We start from the raw sequence: 18,090 nt of genomic DNA, 5'->3' as shown, positions 1-18,090 counted from the left end.
TGACCGTTTTCAGTCATCTCTTACGTAAAAAGGCTAAATGTAGCTTCAAGTTCTCCGCCGACTTGCTAAAAGCAACAAATTTTCATCTACTGTTTCCAATTAAAGAATCATAAAACAGTAATTGATTGCATAATCCTGTCAGTTCTTAATCAGGGTCATTCACGGTTGATGCATCCACGTGTCGACCTGTTGATCAAAGCCGCTAATTGACGGTACAATACACGGAACATACCCCGCGGACATTGGCTATCCAGGCTGGTTTTGAAAGGGCATTTTTCAAGATAAATACAAAAGCCTGATAAAATAAAAGGGCACATGGCGCAAACGGGCAGCTTGAAGGGCACCTTGGCAGCACTTCAAACGGGGCATGGCGCTGCGCCATGTTAAAAAGGCCTGCAGGAAACACTATACGGTATATAAACCTATTGATGGATCTTCATGAAACTTTACACATGTATATGTAAATCACTATAAGGTGGAGGTAAACATGGCATTTGTTAGGAACACTTCAGCAATCAGAGTTATTGCCCTTTAATTGTTTTTCCAATCCATAAATTCCCATGTGACAGAGTAATCCATTGATTAATCTTCATGAAATTTATAACAAATATAGATCATTAATGATTAAAGGGAGGGGATGGGGTGCCAGCTGATGGATCTTCATAAAATTAAATACAAATATAGATCACTATAACTCTGTGATTCACACACAACTTTCATCAGGATCTCTTCAGTAAATGCAGAATTATTGCCTTTATTAAATTTGATATATATCTTTTAAAATATAGTCCCCTCATTCACAAAATAATAATTTGCTTAATTTTTTTTTTCAGATTGAATGTATCGATGTGTGTGGGAAGAATCTGTATATTGGCACAAATGATTGGTAAGTTAGTATGTATAGTAGTCAGTAATTACTTAGCGTTTCAGCCTTGATGGTGTTGAATAGTTATTAATATAAAAAATAGCTTGCTTAGCGGTTGATTTCTTTAAACAACATTTTAGGAAACAACAGTTAGGGTCACTTGACTTTATAATTCCATCTATTAATCAGAGGTACCTCAGTCTGTGAATTTAAAGGCATCTAAAGCTTAACTGCTTCTTGTAAATGATGTTTTCTGTTTGTTGTTGTAAAAACATGCTTCAGATTTACAGTTGAAATCCTATAGTCTAATTCTTTGATACAATGCTTTTACACATGTATTTATTAGCTGAAAGTGACGTTTTTCTCAAATCTTTGGACATTTACACATTGAACACAAAGATTCATTTAAATATTGTTTTGTATTTTGTTATGTTGAAGCTTGCAAAGTTACCGGTACTACTTGTTTACAAAAAAAAAAAAACGTCCTTGGTTATTTTTTTCAGTTTTGTTGTGCATTATATCATTGAAGAGAGAAGCTCTCATTCTGGAAAGACAAGTTTCCATAGTGATAAACAAGGTCACAAGTACCTCACCTTGGTAAGTATGGAAGGTTGTTCAAAGTTCTGATGTACAGTATAAGCTCAGAAAATGGCACATATTTTGATAGGAGCAAATACCTCTGGACAAATACACACATTTTGTTGCTTACTCAACAAGTTTCTTTATAACCTTTGCAGAGTAACAACCTCTATATGAAGAACAAATTTCTGTTCCGCATGGGTTTTACTCTATAGGGGTTTCAGTGTGTAATTCAGTCTGATTTCACAGATTTTTCAGTTACTGTTTTTTGCACCATAGACTAAAATATTTTTGAACCTGATAGAAGCTGAAGTCTGTCCATTCACTGTCACACCAAAGGTAGGCACTTCTACCTGAGTAGCTGCTGTTACCTAAAGTAATACCTATAACTAGTACCCATTGTCTTCCTCTATCTGAATGTCGATTCGCCATAAAACCTAACTGAACTTTTGAAAAAAATGTACCACAACATCTGGTATATGAAGGACTATTTTCAGTACAGAAAACCAACTGAAAATAATGTTCATGATATGAATTTTTACAGAAAAAGCCAATTGTACAACTGAAGGCAGCATCGGCTTTGAACAGAATCCTTGTACTATGTGACCACAACCTTACCATGCTTAACATGCTTGATCTTGAGGTTTGTAACCCACTTTCTTTCTTTTTCCTTACTTTTATCATTTCTTATGTAATTTTTTTATTTCTTGAATTTCCATGTGCTATCACAGTATTAAGACAGTACTCAGATAATTAACATTACTATATAATCAAAGTTAGTTGTTACTAGTTTAATATGGATTGAGAATCATATTAGATCAATGATTATTTTACCACTATTTTTAGCTCGACTATTCGAAGAATAGTCTAGCTATTCTACTCACCCTGGCGTCGGTGTCACACCTTGGTTAAGTTTTTGCATGCAAGTACATACAGCTATCATTTTAAGGCATATAGCTTTGAAACTTATTTTTTCTTTTTCTAGGTCAATTACCAACCTCACTGGGTCAAGTTCCATAACTCTGACATGTATTTTGAGCAAATTATGCCCTCTTTTGGACTTCGAAAATTCTGATTAAAGTTTTACATGCAAGTTACTATCTCCAAAACTAATGCAGATATTGAATTGAAACTTAATATCTGGCTGTCTTCGGGGTTATAAAACTAGTTGATAGCATCAAGTCCCATAACTCCGACCTGCATTATGTCCCCTTTTGAACTTAAAACTCTTTTGATATTTAACATTTTGGGTAGTATTTTCCTGCGTCTGGGACAATATTTCGTATAGTTGAGCTTGGCTGTCTTAAGGACAGCTCTTGTTAAAGATGAAACTGATGTGTAAATATAAGTATAGCTTGCTGTCACTGGGTTTAAAAGCATACAAAAGTACATGTACCTACATCCAGAAAACACTTTTATCAGTGTTATCACAGAGAAAACAGACACAATTATTGTCAAGTTTTACATAATAAATTATACAAGTTCTGAAAAATATTTTTCGGTATGATCGATTTGTAGCTTGCTTCAGCATATATTTTAATTCTTGCTTTAGAATTAGATAAATTTCAGTGTAATCATTTATTTGTCTTTTTATGCCCCTGAAGGGAGGCATATTAGTTTTCAACTGTCCGTCCGTTTGTTAGTTAGTTAGTTCGTCACAACGTTAACTTTTTGCATGAAGGCACTTTACTCGCGAACCACTGCACCCAGGACTTTCAAACTTCACATGCTGATAGTACTTATTGAGTACACCACCCATACTGACATTGGGGTCACCAGGTCAAAGGTCAAGGTCACAGGGGCCAATGTTAACTTTTTGCATGAAGGCACTTTACTCGCGAACCACTGCCACCAGGACCTTCAAACTCCACATGCTGATAGTACTTATTAAGTACACCACCCCTACTGACTTTTGGGTCACCAGGTCAAAGGTCAAGGTCACAGGGGCCAACGTTAACTTTTTGCATGAAGGCACTTTACTCGCGAACCACTTCACCCAGGACCTTCAAACTTCACTTGCTGATAGTACTTATTAAGTACACCACCCCTACTGACTTTTGGGTCACCAGGTCAAAGGTCAAGGTCACAGGGGCCAATGTTAACGTTTTGCATGAAGGCACTTTACTCGCGAACAACTGCACCCAGGACCTTCAAACTTCACATACTGATTGTACTTATTGAGTACACCACCCCTACTGATATTGGGGTCACCAGGTCAAAGGTCAAGGTCACAGGGGCCAACATTACCTTTTTGCTTGAAGGCACTTTACTCGCAAACCACTGCACCCAGGACCTTCAGACTTCACATGCTGATAGTACTTATTGAGTATACCACTCCTACTGACTTTGGGGTCACCAGGTCAAAGGTCAAGGTCACAAGGGCCAACATTAACTTTTTGCATGAAGGCACTTTACTCGCGAACCACTTCTCCCAGGACCTTCAAACTTCACATGCTTTAAGAGTACACGAACCCTACTGACTTTGGGGTCACCAGGTCAAAGGTCAAGGTCACAGGCCCAACCTTAACCTTTTGCGTGAAGGCACTTTACATGCGAACCACTTCACCCAGGACCTTCAGACTTCACATGCTGATAGTACTTATGGAGTACACCACCCCTACTGACTTTGGGGTCACCAGGTCAAAGGTCAAGGTGCTGGGGGGGCATTTGTCACCATTAGTGACAGCTCTTGTTGTTTATAAATATTACAGCCTGCAGTGGGAGGAGCTAAAATCAAAGGAGTGACCCATTTTTGTTTGAATGAGAATCCAGTACAGAGTAGTCCATTTAGTGTGGAGGTGTGTGTAGCACTGAAGAAAAAGCAGTTACAGTTATACAATATTACAGATGATAAGATGATACATGTGAAAGATATATCTCTGTCAGAACCAGCCAGTGTCATAGTGAGTATACTTCTACAGGGATAGTTTTGTTTACTTATAATAAAAGTTTATTTTAATATAGATAAATTGCCATTTATAAACAGTGTTTTTCTTGTACAAGTGATAATAGCTGTATCATATTGGAAAACAGTATACCATTGAACCTGCCTGAGCTGTCATTTCTATTAAGCATCTACTTGCCTTAAAGAGAATTCCTATAGTGTTTTTCCTTTCATAGATTTTTTTTTAATTCACATATATGATAGGAAAATTTGTGCTGAAAATAATGAACAAATAAAAACAATTGGTCACCAGGTTTGTTTTTGTGAAAAATTGTTTTAAACACACCCACTGTTGCTGAAACTGCCAGTGATTTTTCAACATTTTCAGAATTTTCTGCTTTTTTATAAATACCAACCAAAATATACATCAAGACAGCACAATAAGGTTTTTTTCTTTTTACAGATTTTATTATATATTTATTTGATATCATAGTTATATTTGTAATACTCTATCCTTACAATAATGGGTACAAATGAAAAAAATATATTGTTTCATATTCACTTTTGTGAACTTTTTTCAATGAAAAATACCCATAGTGAAGAATATTTTTTTAAATTTTGAAAAAACTCTTTCATAGAATTTTTTCCTGTTTTTCTTGTGTCTAGATAATTGTATTGTGAGCATAAAAATGGCTAAAAATGTATGGGTCACCAGGCTAAATTTTATGTTAAGACCACTAGAATACAACACCTGTTTGGACGGAAAATGGCGCGAACCTGGCCAAATTGATTACATGTATGTCTGCTAGAAGTTAAAGAAAAGTTTTAAAAATTCTTAATTCTTTCTATAATTGAATACTAAATAATCTGAAAGGTGATATTGTTTTATCAGTACTAAGTCAATTATCTTACATTATATGAACGACACTGTCTTTGTACTAAAATGCGATGTGAAAACACAACCACAAAAATAGCAAGATACCTGTCAGGCATGATACTTGTCAATACAACATAAAACAGTATCAACATTTGATTACTGATAAAACTTATCAAAAATGTTATTTCATTCAAGATTCCTCATATTTAAGATTGTCTGTCACATGTTTCAACAAATATTGACTTCAGTTCAGTTTTCCATAGAAAGTGTCGGCTGCGCAGAAAGATGCGCATAAAAAAACTATAGGAATTCCCTTTAAGCAGCCAGTCAGCTTACTTCCCAAATTGAGTTTCTGTTCTAAATTCAACCTCTCTTAAGCAGCCACCTGCCTTAGCAGCCAGATTATGCTGCTCCCTTAGCTGGCTGCTTAACACAGGTTTGATTGTATCTTCAACATGTTTAACAGTAAATCATTGATGTATTAAAGATTTGTCTCTGCAAAGATGTATTCTCTTCAGGTTTGTTGTACAGGAATGTGATTTGTTTTCTTTTTGCATGTTTGATGGGCAAATATTTTAAAACAAATTGAAATTCATTTCCTTGTCAGCTGTTTCTGTGATTTTGCTGTTTGATAGCTTTTTCAAAAACTGCATGTCGGTGATTCTGTAATTTTATTTTCTCTCATATAAAAATTATCTGTTTCAGGGTTTGGATGGGCATGTAGTATGTGCAGCAATGATGTCACTGTATTGTATGGTAAATTATGAGACAGGACAGAACACAGATCTTTTCCCTATTGATACAGAACATACACTACCTATTGTGAAAAGGATCAGTAAGGTAAATTATGATGCGTATTAACACAGTAAAATCTTTCATTGTTATGAAATGTTTCAAGTTTGATGTTATTCCAAAAAAATGTGTCAAACTGCAAAAGGGCTGTCCTCCTTTGATATACATAATGTTGATAGCACCTTTTTACATTACATCTTCAAAAATTGTAATAGTATGAACTTAAGAAATAACTTGTACATTGTACCTGTTGGCAAGTTATGTAATAGCTTGAATCAAGAGCTGGTGGTATTTTTATGCCCCCCGCATCTACTGATGCGGGAGGCATATAGTGATTGTACTGTCCGTCTGTACAAGGTTAACCAAATGGGACCGTTTCATCTAGCATCAATACCCCTTACTAGAATGACTTGATACTAATGCAGATGTAACCTGTGACCATTCCTCATCTTCAGACAATACCTGACCTCAGTTTGACCTTGACCTTGACCTCATTTTGGACTTAGGTCGCTTTATATGGGCCATCCCTTGGTTAACCAAATGGGACCGTTTCGTCTAGCATCAATACCGCTTAAAAGAATGAATTGATACTAATACAGATGTAACCTGTGACCATTCCTCATCTTCAAACATCACCTGACCTCAGTTTGACCTTGACCTTGACCTTGTTTTGGACTTAGGTTGCTTTGTATCGACAAGGATGCCACCGGGGGCATCAAGCATTTATTGAACGCAGCTCCTTGTCTTGAGAAGTTTTCCGTTGTCAGTCATAAGAACCTGCCAACATCTGTTGATTAAACATGACACAGCTGGAAATCTGTGGTAAAATGATTTTGGCTTTGACATTTAAGTAAGTAAAATGTTAAGAAGGTTAAGGTCATGCAGTCTTGAGAGCTCTTGTGATATATTTGACTAGGTCAGACATACTTTGAATTCTTTATGAGTAGTTTATGTGCTTTTATTATTTGTCTACATTCTTGGTTAGGAGGTATGAGTTTTAGTGACTGGTCCTCAAGGTTTGCTCCAAGAGTATCTGTAAATGGGCCTAATGCTGTAATCGGGTTTTAGAATTATGGAATCGTTTCTGTTGATTGGTCAAAGTGCCCTGACAGTCTGATTAAAACTTTTGTAAGATGAATTACTTTAGCCTGGTGGAGTGCTTCAGATTCTAATTATCCAGGATAGACCGAGTCTCTAATTTTTATTTTTTAAGTAGTCTTTTTCTTTGACATGCCTCAGTTTATAATGTTGTTGACTGTGTCTCAAATTTCAGGAGTTTTTTTTTTTTTTTTGACTGATCCCAGTGTTCTTAATACACAATCACCATTTTCTGAGTTTTCTTTGACTGATCTCAGTGCACATTATGTATTCTATGATTCTGTTGACTGTGTCTCTTATTTCAGGAGGAATTTCTTTTGACTGGTCCCAGTGCATTAGGTATGTTTGTAACATCAGAAGGCATTTCTCAGCGACCGCCATTGCAATGGTCTGAAAACTTACGGAGTGTTGGTTATGTACATCCATACATCATTGCCATGAATGATGAGTTTATTACAATACACAGGTAAACCAGTCTGAATTGTTTGTTCAAATTCTGAGTAAACAACAAAGTTTAGCTCCTCTATAATTGAAACTTGGAGTCAGATAATCAAGTAGCAGTGGATAGATTGGGGATCAAGCTGCAGTTTGCTACAATTTCATGAAAGAGGCTCAAACTTGTTCAGATGGCTTCTAAAACGAGTCTGTTTTTGTAGTAACATTATAGTTATATTACATTTGCAATGAAACTGTCTTTATGTGGCTCTCAAATGTTTTGAGTCATTGTGATGATGTGATCCCAGCTGAATGTATTATAGCCTTTGCATACAACTTGGAATGTAGTTTGATTAAGACGATGACAAGGAAAAAAATCCAAACAAAAAGCTTAAATCTTCAGAGTTGACATCCACTAATTCATATCCCCGGGAATTACCCATTTTGAAGAAAACTTGGAATTCTGTACCCACAAAACTATACGATTTTACAGTATTCAAAGTGCATTCAAACTTGAAACAAGAAATATTAATTGATGATATAGCAGTTTCTCATGTAACTGTAACAGCAGTTCTGTGATGTATATTTCAGTATTTTAGATCAGCAGCAAAAACAGGCTATACCTTTCCAAGGTGGGGTCGTGCTCAATGATTTTGATGGACGTTTATTTATAGCCTCTCAGAAAGAAATATACTCCTTGGTGCCGGTTGCTTGGGAGAAACAGGTGAGAACTTATTATTGCCTCCCTTTCAAATACTTTAGATGCTTTTGAAATGAAGGCAGTGTAAGAAATAGTTTGAAAAAATATATTCTTCTGTGATTTACTAATGTAGATATTTGAGAACTTGAACAGGTTTTAATGTTTCTTTGGTTTTTTAGCAAGTATATGGAGAGGTATCACTCTGCCATTGGTGTCTAGGTCCACATGTTGGTTAAAATTTTGATGTACTTAAACTTTACCTGTATTATAACATGATGTTTTAAACGTACAGTTTTGTCCCACCAAATGACACAAGTTCTTTAGCCCCGACACCAATATTTTATGAAGTATGCCAATTTTTACTTTTAATTTCAGGTTAAAATTTTGATGCACTTTAAATTTAAGAATGTTGCCATATATCTACACTGACATCACATGACATAAAGTCTGTAGCTTTGACTTAAATATTTCATGAACTGTGCCCCCTTCCTAATTTAAATTCCAGGTTGAAGTTTTACTTTCACTCTATCTTGGTTATTATGTCTCCCACCACAGAGTGGTGTGGGAGACATATTGATTTACTCCTGTCTGTCTGTGTATGTATGTATTTGTGTGTCTGTCTGTCACAAATCTTGTCCGCACTCATAAGTCGAACATTTCTCATCAGTACCCCTTACTAGAATGACTTGATACTAATGCAGATGTAACCTGTGACCATTCCTCATCTTCAGACATCACCTGACCTTAGTTTGACCTTGACCTCATTTTGGACTTAGGTTGCTTTATATGGGCCATCTCATGGTTAACTAAATGGGACCGTTTCGTCTAGCATCAATACCGCTTACAAGAATGAATTGATACTAATACAGATTTAACCTGTGACCATTCCTCATCTTCAAACATCACCTGACCTCAGTTTGATCTTGACCTCGTTTTGAACTTAGGTTGCTTTGTATCGACAAGGATGCCACCAGGGGCATCAAGCGTTGATTGAACGCAGCTCCTTGTTTTATTTGAAGATTAACATTAGATGAAACTTGTTATGGCAGCTTAAAAATGAAACTTCTTTTAGAATCAAAAGGATATGCTTATCAGTTACTCAGTTACCATCCAACACAGCTGCTACATTCACCTGATTAATTGTTTAGGTTCAAGGTCTGCTGGCAGACAAAAGGACTCAGGAGGCTCTGGACCTAGCCAAGAATGCCAACCACGCTGGACTAACCAAAGATAAATTCTTAAAGGTAAATTTTATTTAATATTTGATAACAAAATGTCTCACACATACGGTAATGATTAGAGCAGCTGAGGTGAAGATTGACTATAAAGGTGGGAGCTGTATGACTTTTTTCTGTTTTTATAAAAAGCAACATTTGAACTTAAGAATCCAGTTGGCTATATTTGATTCTGACCTCCATCTTTGACATATGTATGGAAGTTGTCTCTTACATGTATAATACTGCTTTGGAAATCAAGACTTGTAAGGTTATTTGACTACTGTATCATATAAATGAAAGACTGTTAAAAATGGCTTTTAACCCCCATCAAACGAAGTTTGAAATATTCATACATAGTGAATTATACAGACCAAGATCTTTTTCTTAAGTGAATACTGTCTTAATTTAGTCTTGTCAGATGTATCCTGTGTTAAACTATACAACATTTTCAAGACATTTATCTCTCTGTTATTTCAGATATATCGCAGAATACAGCAACAGGCAGCATTTATAGAGTTTTCACAGAGAAATTTTGACGAGGCTCAAGATCTATTTAAAAGTGGTCAAGTTGACATAAGAGAGGTTTGTTTAAACAATTTCTGACTAATGAAATACAGTATCAGTAATATAATATACTGAAGATAATAAATAGAATGATAATGTAAAGATAGGTGGTGCAAATTTATTCACGTCACAGTGTCATTTGACAGTGTTGATAAACAGTTGAATTTCCTTATACCAGATCCCTCGTTTCATGAAAACTACTTCTCGTCAGCCATTAGTCTTTGTCTGCGTCTAATGTCTGTTCAACGTAGTGGGGTAACACTGCACTTGCTTTATAGTAGATAGTAATAGTAACTTGATATAGTAAAACTGATGGGTTGTGGTTGTTTTTTGATCTAAAGAAGTTGACCTTTCCTTGTATGACTCCAGTACTGACCTTTCCAGGAAGTGGAATTTAGAGTGATTCAAATAAGCATCAAGCTTTCATCACAGTCAAGCTAAAATATCGTAAAAAGTAAATTAATGCAGTACAGATTTTTTTCTGTTTAGTTCTCTTCTGGTAACTTCTTAGTCAGATTTAAATATGTATTGAATATTTCAGGTAATCAGTCTGTACCCAAGACTGATGCCATCCAGTAGTAGTTTTCAACGCAGTATGCCTGGCCTGCACGAGATCGCGGATATAAATCAGTTGGCACGTGGAGACCAGAATGTGATATCTCAGTACAAAACCTTCCTCATCACATACCTAGAGGACATCAGAGGCACCAAAGACAGTCATGGTCTCAAACAGGTAACATTTAACATTTGTGTTGAAAGACATCAAAAACTTATTAAAACAGAAATTGAGCTGGAGGCAAGTATATATGATTGTTATGTAATGAACAAAATATTTTAATTGCGTCAGTATGTAAGAGTTTGATCTATGGAAGGCATGGAAGGTTTCCCTCAAACAGTCATACTTATTGACAATATGCAAAATACCAGATCAAAGGCTCCAGTATTTATAACAGGCTAAACTTAGTAGCTTGAAAGGACTTCCTTATGTGATATAATATTACCTGAAAATTTGTTGAGTTTGATGGCCCAGTTTTTTCTGAATTCTGAAATATATTTGGGATTAGTTAGTTCACATGTCTATCAAAATGATAAGAAATTTAATAAAGGCATGTGACAAAGCATCCTGTGAGAGAGTAATTACTTGTATGTATTTTTTCAGGAGATTGATGTCGCATTATTAAAACTTTATGCAGAGCGGAATTCTCCAGAGTTAGTTCCCCTTGTAGAAGAAGATTCAGGTTGTGAATTAAAGGATTGTGTGGAATGGTTGGAGAAATACAATCGCCATCATGCACTAGCATTGTTATACAAATATCATGGAGATAATGATAAAGCATTAAATATATGGACTAGGTAAGTCAGTCTTCAATGATCATATAGTGTGATTGAATGATAAATCATTTAATATATGTAGAACAAGGTAAGTAGATCATCATAGAAGATTAAAGCTTTAAATATATGGATTTGGTAAGTAAATTGTCCATGATGATATAGTGTGATTGAATGATAAATCATTAAATATATGGACTGGGTAAGTAAATCACTGATATTATAGTGTGATTGAATGATAAGGCATTAAATATATGGATTAGATAAGTAAATAAATAAAGACAATATAGTGTAGTACTTTTCTGATGTAGATTGTTTTTTATGCTAGTGTATTGTTAAAATTAATTAAAATATTAAGGTGTTAAAGGCAAGTATGTAGGTTATAATGATGTAAAGGTTACAGTTTCAGAAGAATCCATTCTTTTATGCCCTTTCTCTTATTTTGAATACCTAAAATCCATGCAATAGGTAAACTTGACTGTAATATCAAAATTAGCAATTAGGATTGAAATTTGGGATACATCTGCTTTGAAAATTTATAAGTTTTTGAGCCTTCATTTAGCTTGTTACTCTCATTCCTGTCTCAATATTGTTATTTGTAGTTAAAGCTTTAAGGTATTAAAACAGAGTTTGGAGACCAGTCTTATAATACCACCTGACCATTGGTCAGTTTGAAGATTATGGTCAGACACAGGAGGTCATATGCTTGAGTCCCTGGTAAATGCTTGAAAGGGGCATCTTTGGTCTTCTGCCAGTAAAGCTCGGAAGTAACTGTGTAACACAAGTCTCACTGCTGTTGAGTAAATTCCAATAAGAAACGAGTACAAATGTATACTTCTAAACTGCTGTAGTTTATGGTGTAACACTTGTTTATTACAGGCTTGTGAATGGAGATATACAAGATCAATTATTTCCTGGTTTTGAGTTTGTAGTAAATTTTCTTTCAAGGTAAGTGTTGTCCAGTTTCCTTAAAAAAATTGAGATTGCTTTGAATCCTTATTCCTTTGTTAAATAGGTGAGAATGTGGAAACAGTATGGATCTTCTAGGTTTTATACATGGACTACAACAAGTTTTGTCTCCTGTCAGCGTTGATGTTGCTTCACAACTTGTCTTAAGTTCTAGAGCTGTCTGGTTATGGAAAGGCAACTCATGTCCTGCTGCACTTGAAAGTAGAAAATAGTGCCTAATTTCAGTGGTACACAAACAAAGGGTTTTTTTTAGTACAGATAAGAACTCAATTAATGTAAGATGCATTTTTAGAATGTATGGAATTTACTTAAGTCTTTTGAAATATGAACAGGTCAATAGCTCAAACTACAGACCAGCAATTTTTATAAGGAGTACTAGTATATATTTGATGCTGTTATAAATGTTGTTTTCTTTTTCACAGTTTAAGTGACCATGACTTAGTCTGGAAATATATTGACTGGGCTTTAGAAAGGGACCAGGAATTTAGTATTAAGGTAAGAATTACTTACAGTATATTTGATAGACCTATGTAATGTTATTTTACATACAGTTATACTTCTTTCACTCGAACTCAGATAATTCGAGCACTGCCCCTAGCTCGAACTCATTGTCAGGTCTGCAATGTCCCTGTATAATGTTTGTTGTTCGATGACTGGAACTACTGATAACTCAAACAAATTTTGCCGGTCCTGGAAAGTTTGAGTGAACAAAGTTTGACTGTATTTTATTTACATATATTAGTTATACTTGTGTATGTGCTAGATGCCTTTTAGATGATAAACTTTTGATAGAAGTTGTAACAACACCTTGTTAATTTCAGTTCCTTGAGAAAAATGTGAGTCAGTATCATATTTTCCGAATATTGTTAGAGTTGTATATATAAAATTGATGTCTTTGGGTTTATATAAAAATTAAACATCAGGTCGGGTGATTTTTATGTTCTTTTCCAAGGGACAATCCAAAATTTAAGATTTTACAAGAAGTGATAAAATCTGGCAAATGGAAGCAAATGAGGGAATCAAAGTTTTGATGAATAATTTTAGATCCCTCTCAGTATAGTTTCATGAAACCTGGTACATGGCAATATAATAGATATGCACTTTCAGGGTTGCCACTTACCTTGAAAATTCAGGGAAAATTGATTATTTTTTTTAAGGTCAGTGAATTGTCAGGGAAATCTTGATAATGCTCTGTGAAAAATGAAATTTTAGAAAAGTCAGGGAAAAATGAAATTCTTGGCCAATGTTTAAAATGTTCAGTGGTTATGGCAGTCCTCAAGCAGTATTTATAAGTATTTCCAAACACATTTTGGTGTAATTGTGTTAAAACTTAATTTAAATGTATTTGAATCAATTTCGTTTTTATGTTAACTTTGGAATTTTGATATTTGTTAATGAAAGTTTGTTATATCCCAAACAAAATAAATATAAAAGGTCGGATTGGACGGCTGTAGGGGAGAAGGAAGCCAAAAAAATATGGTGGTATTGGTCTGTGAAAAGTATGGTTTAGCCAGGGAAAAGTCAGGGAAAGGTCAGGGAATTTCATTTTCTCAACTAAGTGGCAACCCTGACTTTATATTACTTTGTCCTTTTGTCAGTCTGTCCATCTGCCACTCACAAAATGATGGATCCTGCCATAACTATAGAATCACAAGTTACCCTCTGGTAGGGTAGTTTATTGCTGAGTAATGTTTTTGTTATCGTGTTGTTTCTCTATATGTCAGATTCTGACAGAGCGTCCAGCCCAGGAACCTCCCTCAGAGAGATTACGATCTGATACTGTGATAGATTATTTACATAGATACCCAAAAGCTGTTGTCACATACCTGGAGTATTTGATATTTCAACGAAAACTAGAGGTATGAATTCTCTAACTTTCTCACATTACACACTTATATTGCCAAAAATAAAAAAATAACATGAAAGTATTTTATAAAACAGGAAATAAAATATAAGTGAAATATTTACTTGCCGTGTTTTGTTGTTTGCATTTCCAGGATTAATTCATCTAGCTTGTAAAGTTGTGTGAACATAACTGTATTTGTCTAAATCATATGGTAGATACTCCTGGGATATTATTCTCTTACCAAAGATGGGAAAGTACAATGATAAATTTATGATGATTTCAGAAAGAGAAATACCACACCCATTTAGCAGTGTTATATTTAGACAATGTACTGCAGTTAATGAAGAATAATAGTGTGAAAAAGGAACAAATTGATATGGCCAGGTAAGCATTTACCGGTATACTTAAAGTTGATCTCATAATGCAAACAAAAGTTTCGTATATGATTTTGTAAAAATGTTATATTGCTGATTAGGGAAAGTATTATTTAAACCTTGAAGAATGCTGTTCAGTGTATTAAAAGTTTCTTCTATAATGAACAAAGACATATATTAACTAGAAATGTGGCCTTTAACATTTACAGATCCAAGTTGCGGCATATGTTACAGATGTCAAGCCTGTATCGTGTACAGTTGATTCTTGGCAAAGCCAAGGAACAAGAGATGCATGCTGAGTGTGCAATATTGTATGGCAAGGTTGGTTCATATTTCTAAAAGATATCAACATATTTTTAGCTCACCTGTCACAAAGTGACAAGGTGAGCTTTTGTGATCACGCGGTGTCCGTCGTCCGTCCGTGCGTCCGTAAACTTTTGCTTGTGACCACTCTAGAGGTCACATTTTTCATGGGATCTTTATGAAAGTTGGTCAGAATGTTCATCTTGATGATATCTAGGTCAAGTTCGAAACTGGGTCACGTGCCTTCAAAAACTAGGTCAGTAGGTCTAAAAATAGAAAAACATTGTGACCTCTCTAGAGGCCATATATTTCATAAGATCTTCATGAAAATTGGTCAGAATGTTCACCTTGATGATATCTAGGTCAAGTTCGAAACTGGGTCACGTGGGTTCAAAAACTAGGTCAGTAGGTCTAAAAATAGAAAAACCTTGTGACCTCTCTAGAGGCCATATTTTTCATGAGATCTTCATGAATATTGGTCAGAATGTTTACCTTGATGATATCTAGGTCAAGTTCGAAACTGGGTCACGTAGGGTCAAAAACTAGGTCATTAGGTCTAAAAATAGAAAAACCTTGTGACCTCTCTAGAGGCCATATTTCTCAATGGATCTTCATGAAAATTGGCCAGAATGTTCACCTTGATGATATCTAGGTCACGTTCAAAACTGGGTCACGTGGGGTTAAAAACTAGGTCAGTAGATCTAAAAATAGAAAAACCTTGTGACCTCTCTAGAGGCCATATTTTTCATGAGATCTTCATGAATATTGGTCAGATTGTTCACCTTGATGATATCTAGGTCAAGTTCGAAACTGGGTCATGTGGGGTCAAAAACTAGGTCAGTAGATCTAAAAATAGAAAAACCTTGTGACCTCTCTAGAGGCCATATTTCTCAATGGATCTTCATGAAAATTGGTCAGAATGTTCACCTTGATGATATCTAGGTCAGGTTCGAAACTGGGTCACGTGCGGTCAAAAACTAGGTCAGTAGGTCTAAAAATAGGAAAACCTTGTTACCTCTCTAGAGGCGATATTTTTCAATGGATCTTCATGAAAATTGGTCAGAGTGTTTACCTTGAAGATATCTAGGTCAAGTTCGAAACTGGGTCACGTAGGGTTAAAAACTAGGTCAGTAGATCTAAAAATAGAAAAACCTTGTGACCTCTCTAGAGGCCATATTTTTCATGAGATCTTTATGAATATTGGTCAGAATGTTCACCTTGATGATATCTAAGTCAAGTTCGAAACTGGGTCACTTGGGGTCAAAAACTAGGTCAGTAGGTCTAAAAATAGAAAAAACCTTGTGACCTCTCTAGAGGCCATATTTCTCAACGGATCTTCATGAAAATTGGTGAGAATGTTCAGCTTGATGATATCTAGGTCAGGTTCCTAACTGGGTCATGTGCGATCAAAAACTAGGTCAGTAGGTCGAAAAATAGAAAAACCTTGTGACCTCTCTAGAGGCCATATTTTTCACGACATCTTCATGAAAATTGGTGAGAATGTTCACCTTGATGATATCTAGGTCAAGTTTAAAAGTTGGTCACGTGCCTTCAAAAACTAGGTCATTAGGTCAAATAATAGAAAAACCTTGTGACCTCTCTAGAGGCCATATTTTTCAATGGATCTTCATGAAAATTGGTCAGAATTTTTTATCTTGATGATATCTAGGTCACATGTGCTCAAAATCTAGGTCACTATGTCAAATAATAGAAATAACGACCTCATACTCAGTTCAACACTGGGTCATGTGGGGATAGGTGAGCGATTCAGGACCATCATGGTCCTCTTGTTTAATTGAACGGCATAATGGATTTTATCAATAGAAGGGGCCTAATTGACCAAATGGTTGGTGCCGTTTGTTGGCAATCACTTTTTCATTTCCTCTTTGGATTCAAGCTGTACTCAGTTCCCCTCCACTGGATATAAGCCATGTTCAGTTCCCCGCACCACTGAGTTCAAGGCATGTTTGGTCCCCCTCTCTTCTGAGTTCTAGCTATGGTGTGTTTCTTTCTACATCTTCAAGCAGTGTTTGATTCCCCTCTTCAGTGTGGGTTCAAGTCATGTTTGATGCTTATGATTAAATTCTTACATGTGAAGAAGTTATACATCTAGCTTCTAGAAGGTTGGTGACTCTACCTAATTGTTTGCCCATGTCTGAAAAAAATGCTAATAGGGGCATCTGGGGGTCTTCCTTCTTCATTTAAAGCTCTGCTAATGTGACAAATAAAACAAAATTTAACAAGTAAGGCCTCACCAAATTAAAAAGTTGTTCATCGGATTTGCCGCTCGTATATTTTCAGAAACACAAAAAAAAATATTTTTTTTTTTGTTTTTGGCTTGCGCTCGCCCCATTGAAAAAAATCAATCCAAAATTTTTTGGTGCGCTACTTTTTACGGACGTAAAAGTGTATGAATGCTTATACTTTCAGTCTCAGACTGTTCTCAAATGGATTTTAATCAAAATAAATACATACTACGCACACATCATCTATAATAAATCATAATACTTATATTTAGTTGCATTAAAGTTATTTCCCCTTTATGCAGTTACGCCATTTTCTTCAAATGTTTACCAAATTACATACTACAAAAATCGATTTATTTCACTGAAAACTGGATGAAGAAAAACATACTAATTAGTTTGATAAAATCAATCTACATTATTTTGGTAAGGGTAAATACTTATTGATGCATGTCACTTATCTGTTTTCTGTTTTTTTCCTGTCCAAATGATCAGCATTTGCATACGAAAATTGGTGGGGTAAGGAATTTACATTACGAGTTGTTTTCAGGACAGTTTTGATTTTCATATTTTCCAGTCATTTAGTAGACTAATGTTAATGCACATTAATCTCCATTTCAGACTTTAATTGAGACTTTGTTTCAACAAATTTAATATGTTATGAAAGTTTAAAGTTAGAAAAAAGAGCTGTACATAAGACTTCATGCTCAACTTTTCTAAATCAGAATTTTGCCAGTAAAAGGGGCATAATAGTCAGAAGCTATTAAAGTACAGAGCTATTGGTCATTATATAAAACTTAATTAAAAATATTCTATGATAAAAAGGGGCATAACTCTGTCTAGACTCAGACTAAAGAGTATTTTTTCTCCTGGTGTAGACTTTGACAGTAAATAACTGTTCTAAGTTTCAAATCAGAAGCTTTAATAGATCTAGCAACACTCACATAGATATTTGATGTATCAAAAACTTTGTAAAGTCAGCTAAGAATGCTACATTTTCATAGCAGTAAATATT

The 18,090-nt window shown here is 35.1% G+C and overlaps 1 protein-coding gene across 1 annotated transcript in view; it reads left to right on the top strand.

Annotated features, from left to right (window-relative positions):
• Positions 1 to 18,090, top strand: part of LOC123537659 (transforming growth factor-beta receptor-associated protein 1-like) — a 31,771-nt gene that overhangs the window by 2,241 nt on the left and 11,440 nt on the right. The window contains exons 2-17 of the mRNA XM_053528274.1: positions 834 to 886; positions 1,369 to 1,462; positions 1,989 to 2,087; positions 4,156 to 4,347; positions 5,911 to 6,045; positions 7,401 to 7,561; positions 8,122 to 8,254; positions 9,379 to 9,474; positions 9,925 to 10,029; positions 10,553 to 10,744; positions 11,171 to 11,364; positions 12,220 to 12,288; positions 12,732 to 12,804; positions 14,034 to 14,168; positions 14,439 to 14,539; positions 14,739 to 14,850. Of these exons, the coding sequence (XP_053384249.1) occupies positions 834 to 886; positions 1,369 to 1,462; positions 1,989 to 2,087; positions 4,156 to 4,347; positions 5,911 to 6,045; positions 7,401 to 7,561; positions 8,122 to 8,254; positions 9,379 to 9,474; positions 9,925 to 10,029; positions 10,553 to 10,744; positions 11,171 to 11,364; positions 12,220 to 12,288; positions 12,732 to 12,804; positions 14,034 to 14,168; positions 14,439 to 14,539; positions 14,739 to 14,850 (1,944 nt within the window). The remainder of the gene's footprint in view (positions 1 to 833; positions 887 to 1,368; positions 1,463 to 1,988; positions 2,088 to 4,155; positions 4,348 to 5,910; positions 6,046 to 7,400; positions 7,562 to 8,121; positions 8,255 to 9,378; positions 9,475 to 9,924; positions 10,030 to 10,552; positions 10,745 to 11,170; positions 11,365 to 12,219; positions 12,289 to 12,731; positions 12,805 to 14,033; positions 14,169 to 14,438; positions 14,540 to 14,738; positions 14,851 to 18,090) is intronic.

This window comes from Mercenaria mercenaria, chromosome 17 (genome assembly GCF_021730395.1).
Source record: "Mercenaria mercenaria strain notata chromosome 17, MADL_Memer_1, whole genome shotgun sequence".
In the NCBI taxonomy this organism is placed as follows: Eukaryota; Metazoa; Mollusca; class Bivalvia; order Venerida; family Veneridae; genus Mercenaria; species Mercenaria mercenaria.
Note: the sequence above shows the minus strand (reverse complement) of the source record. Positions and strands in the feature narration are given on the sequence as shown.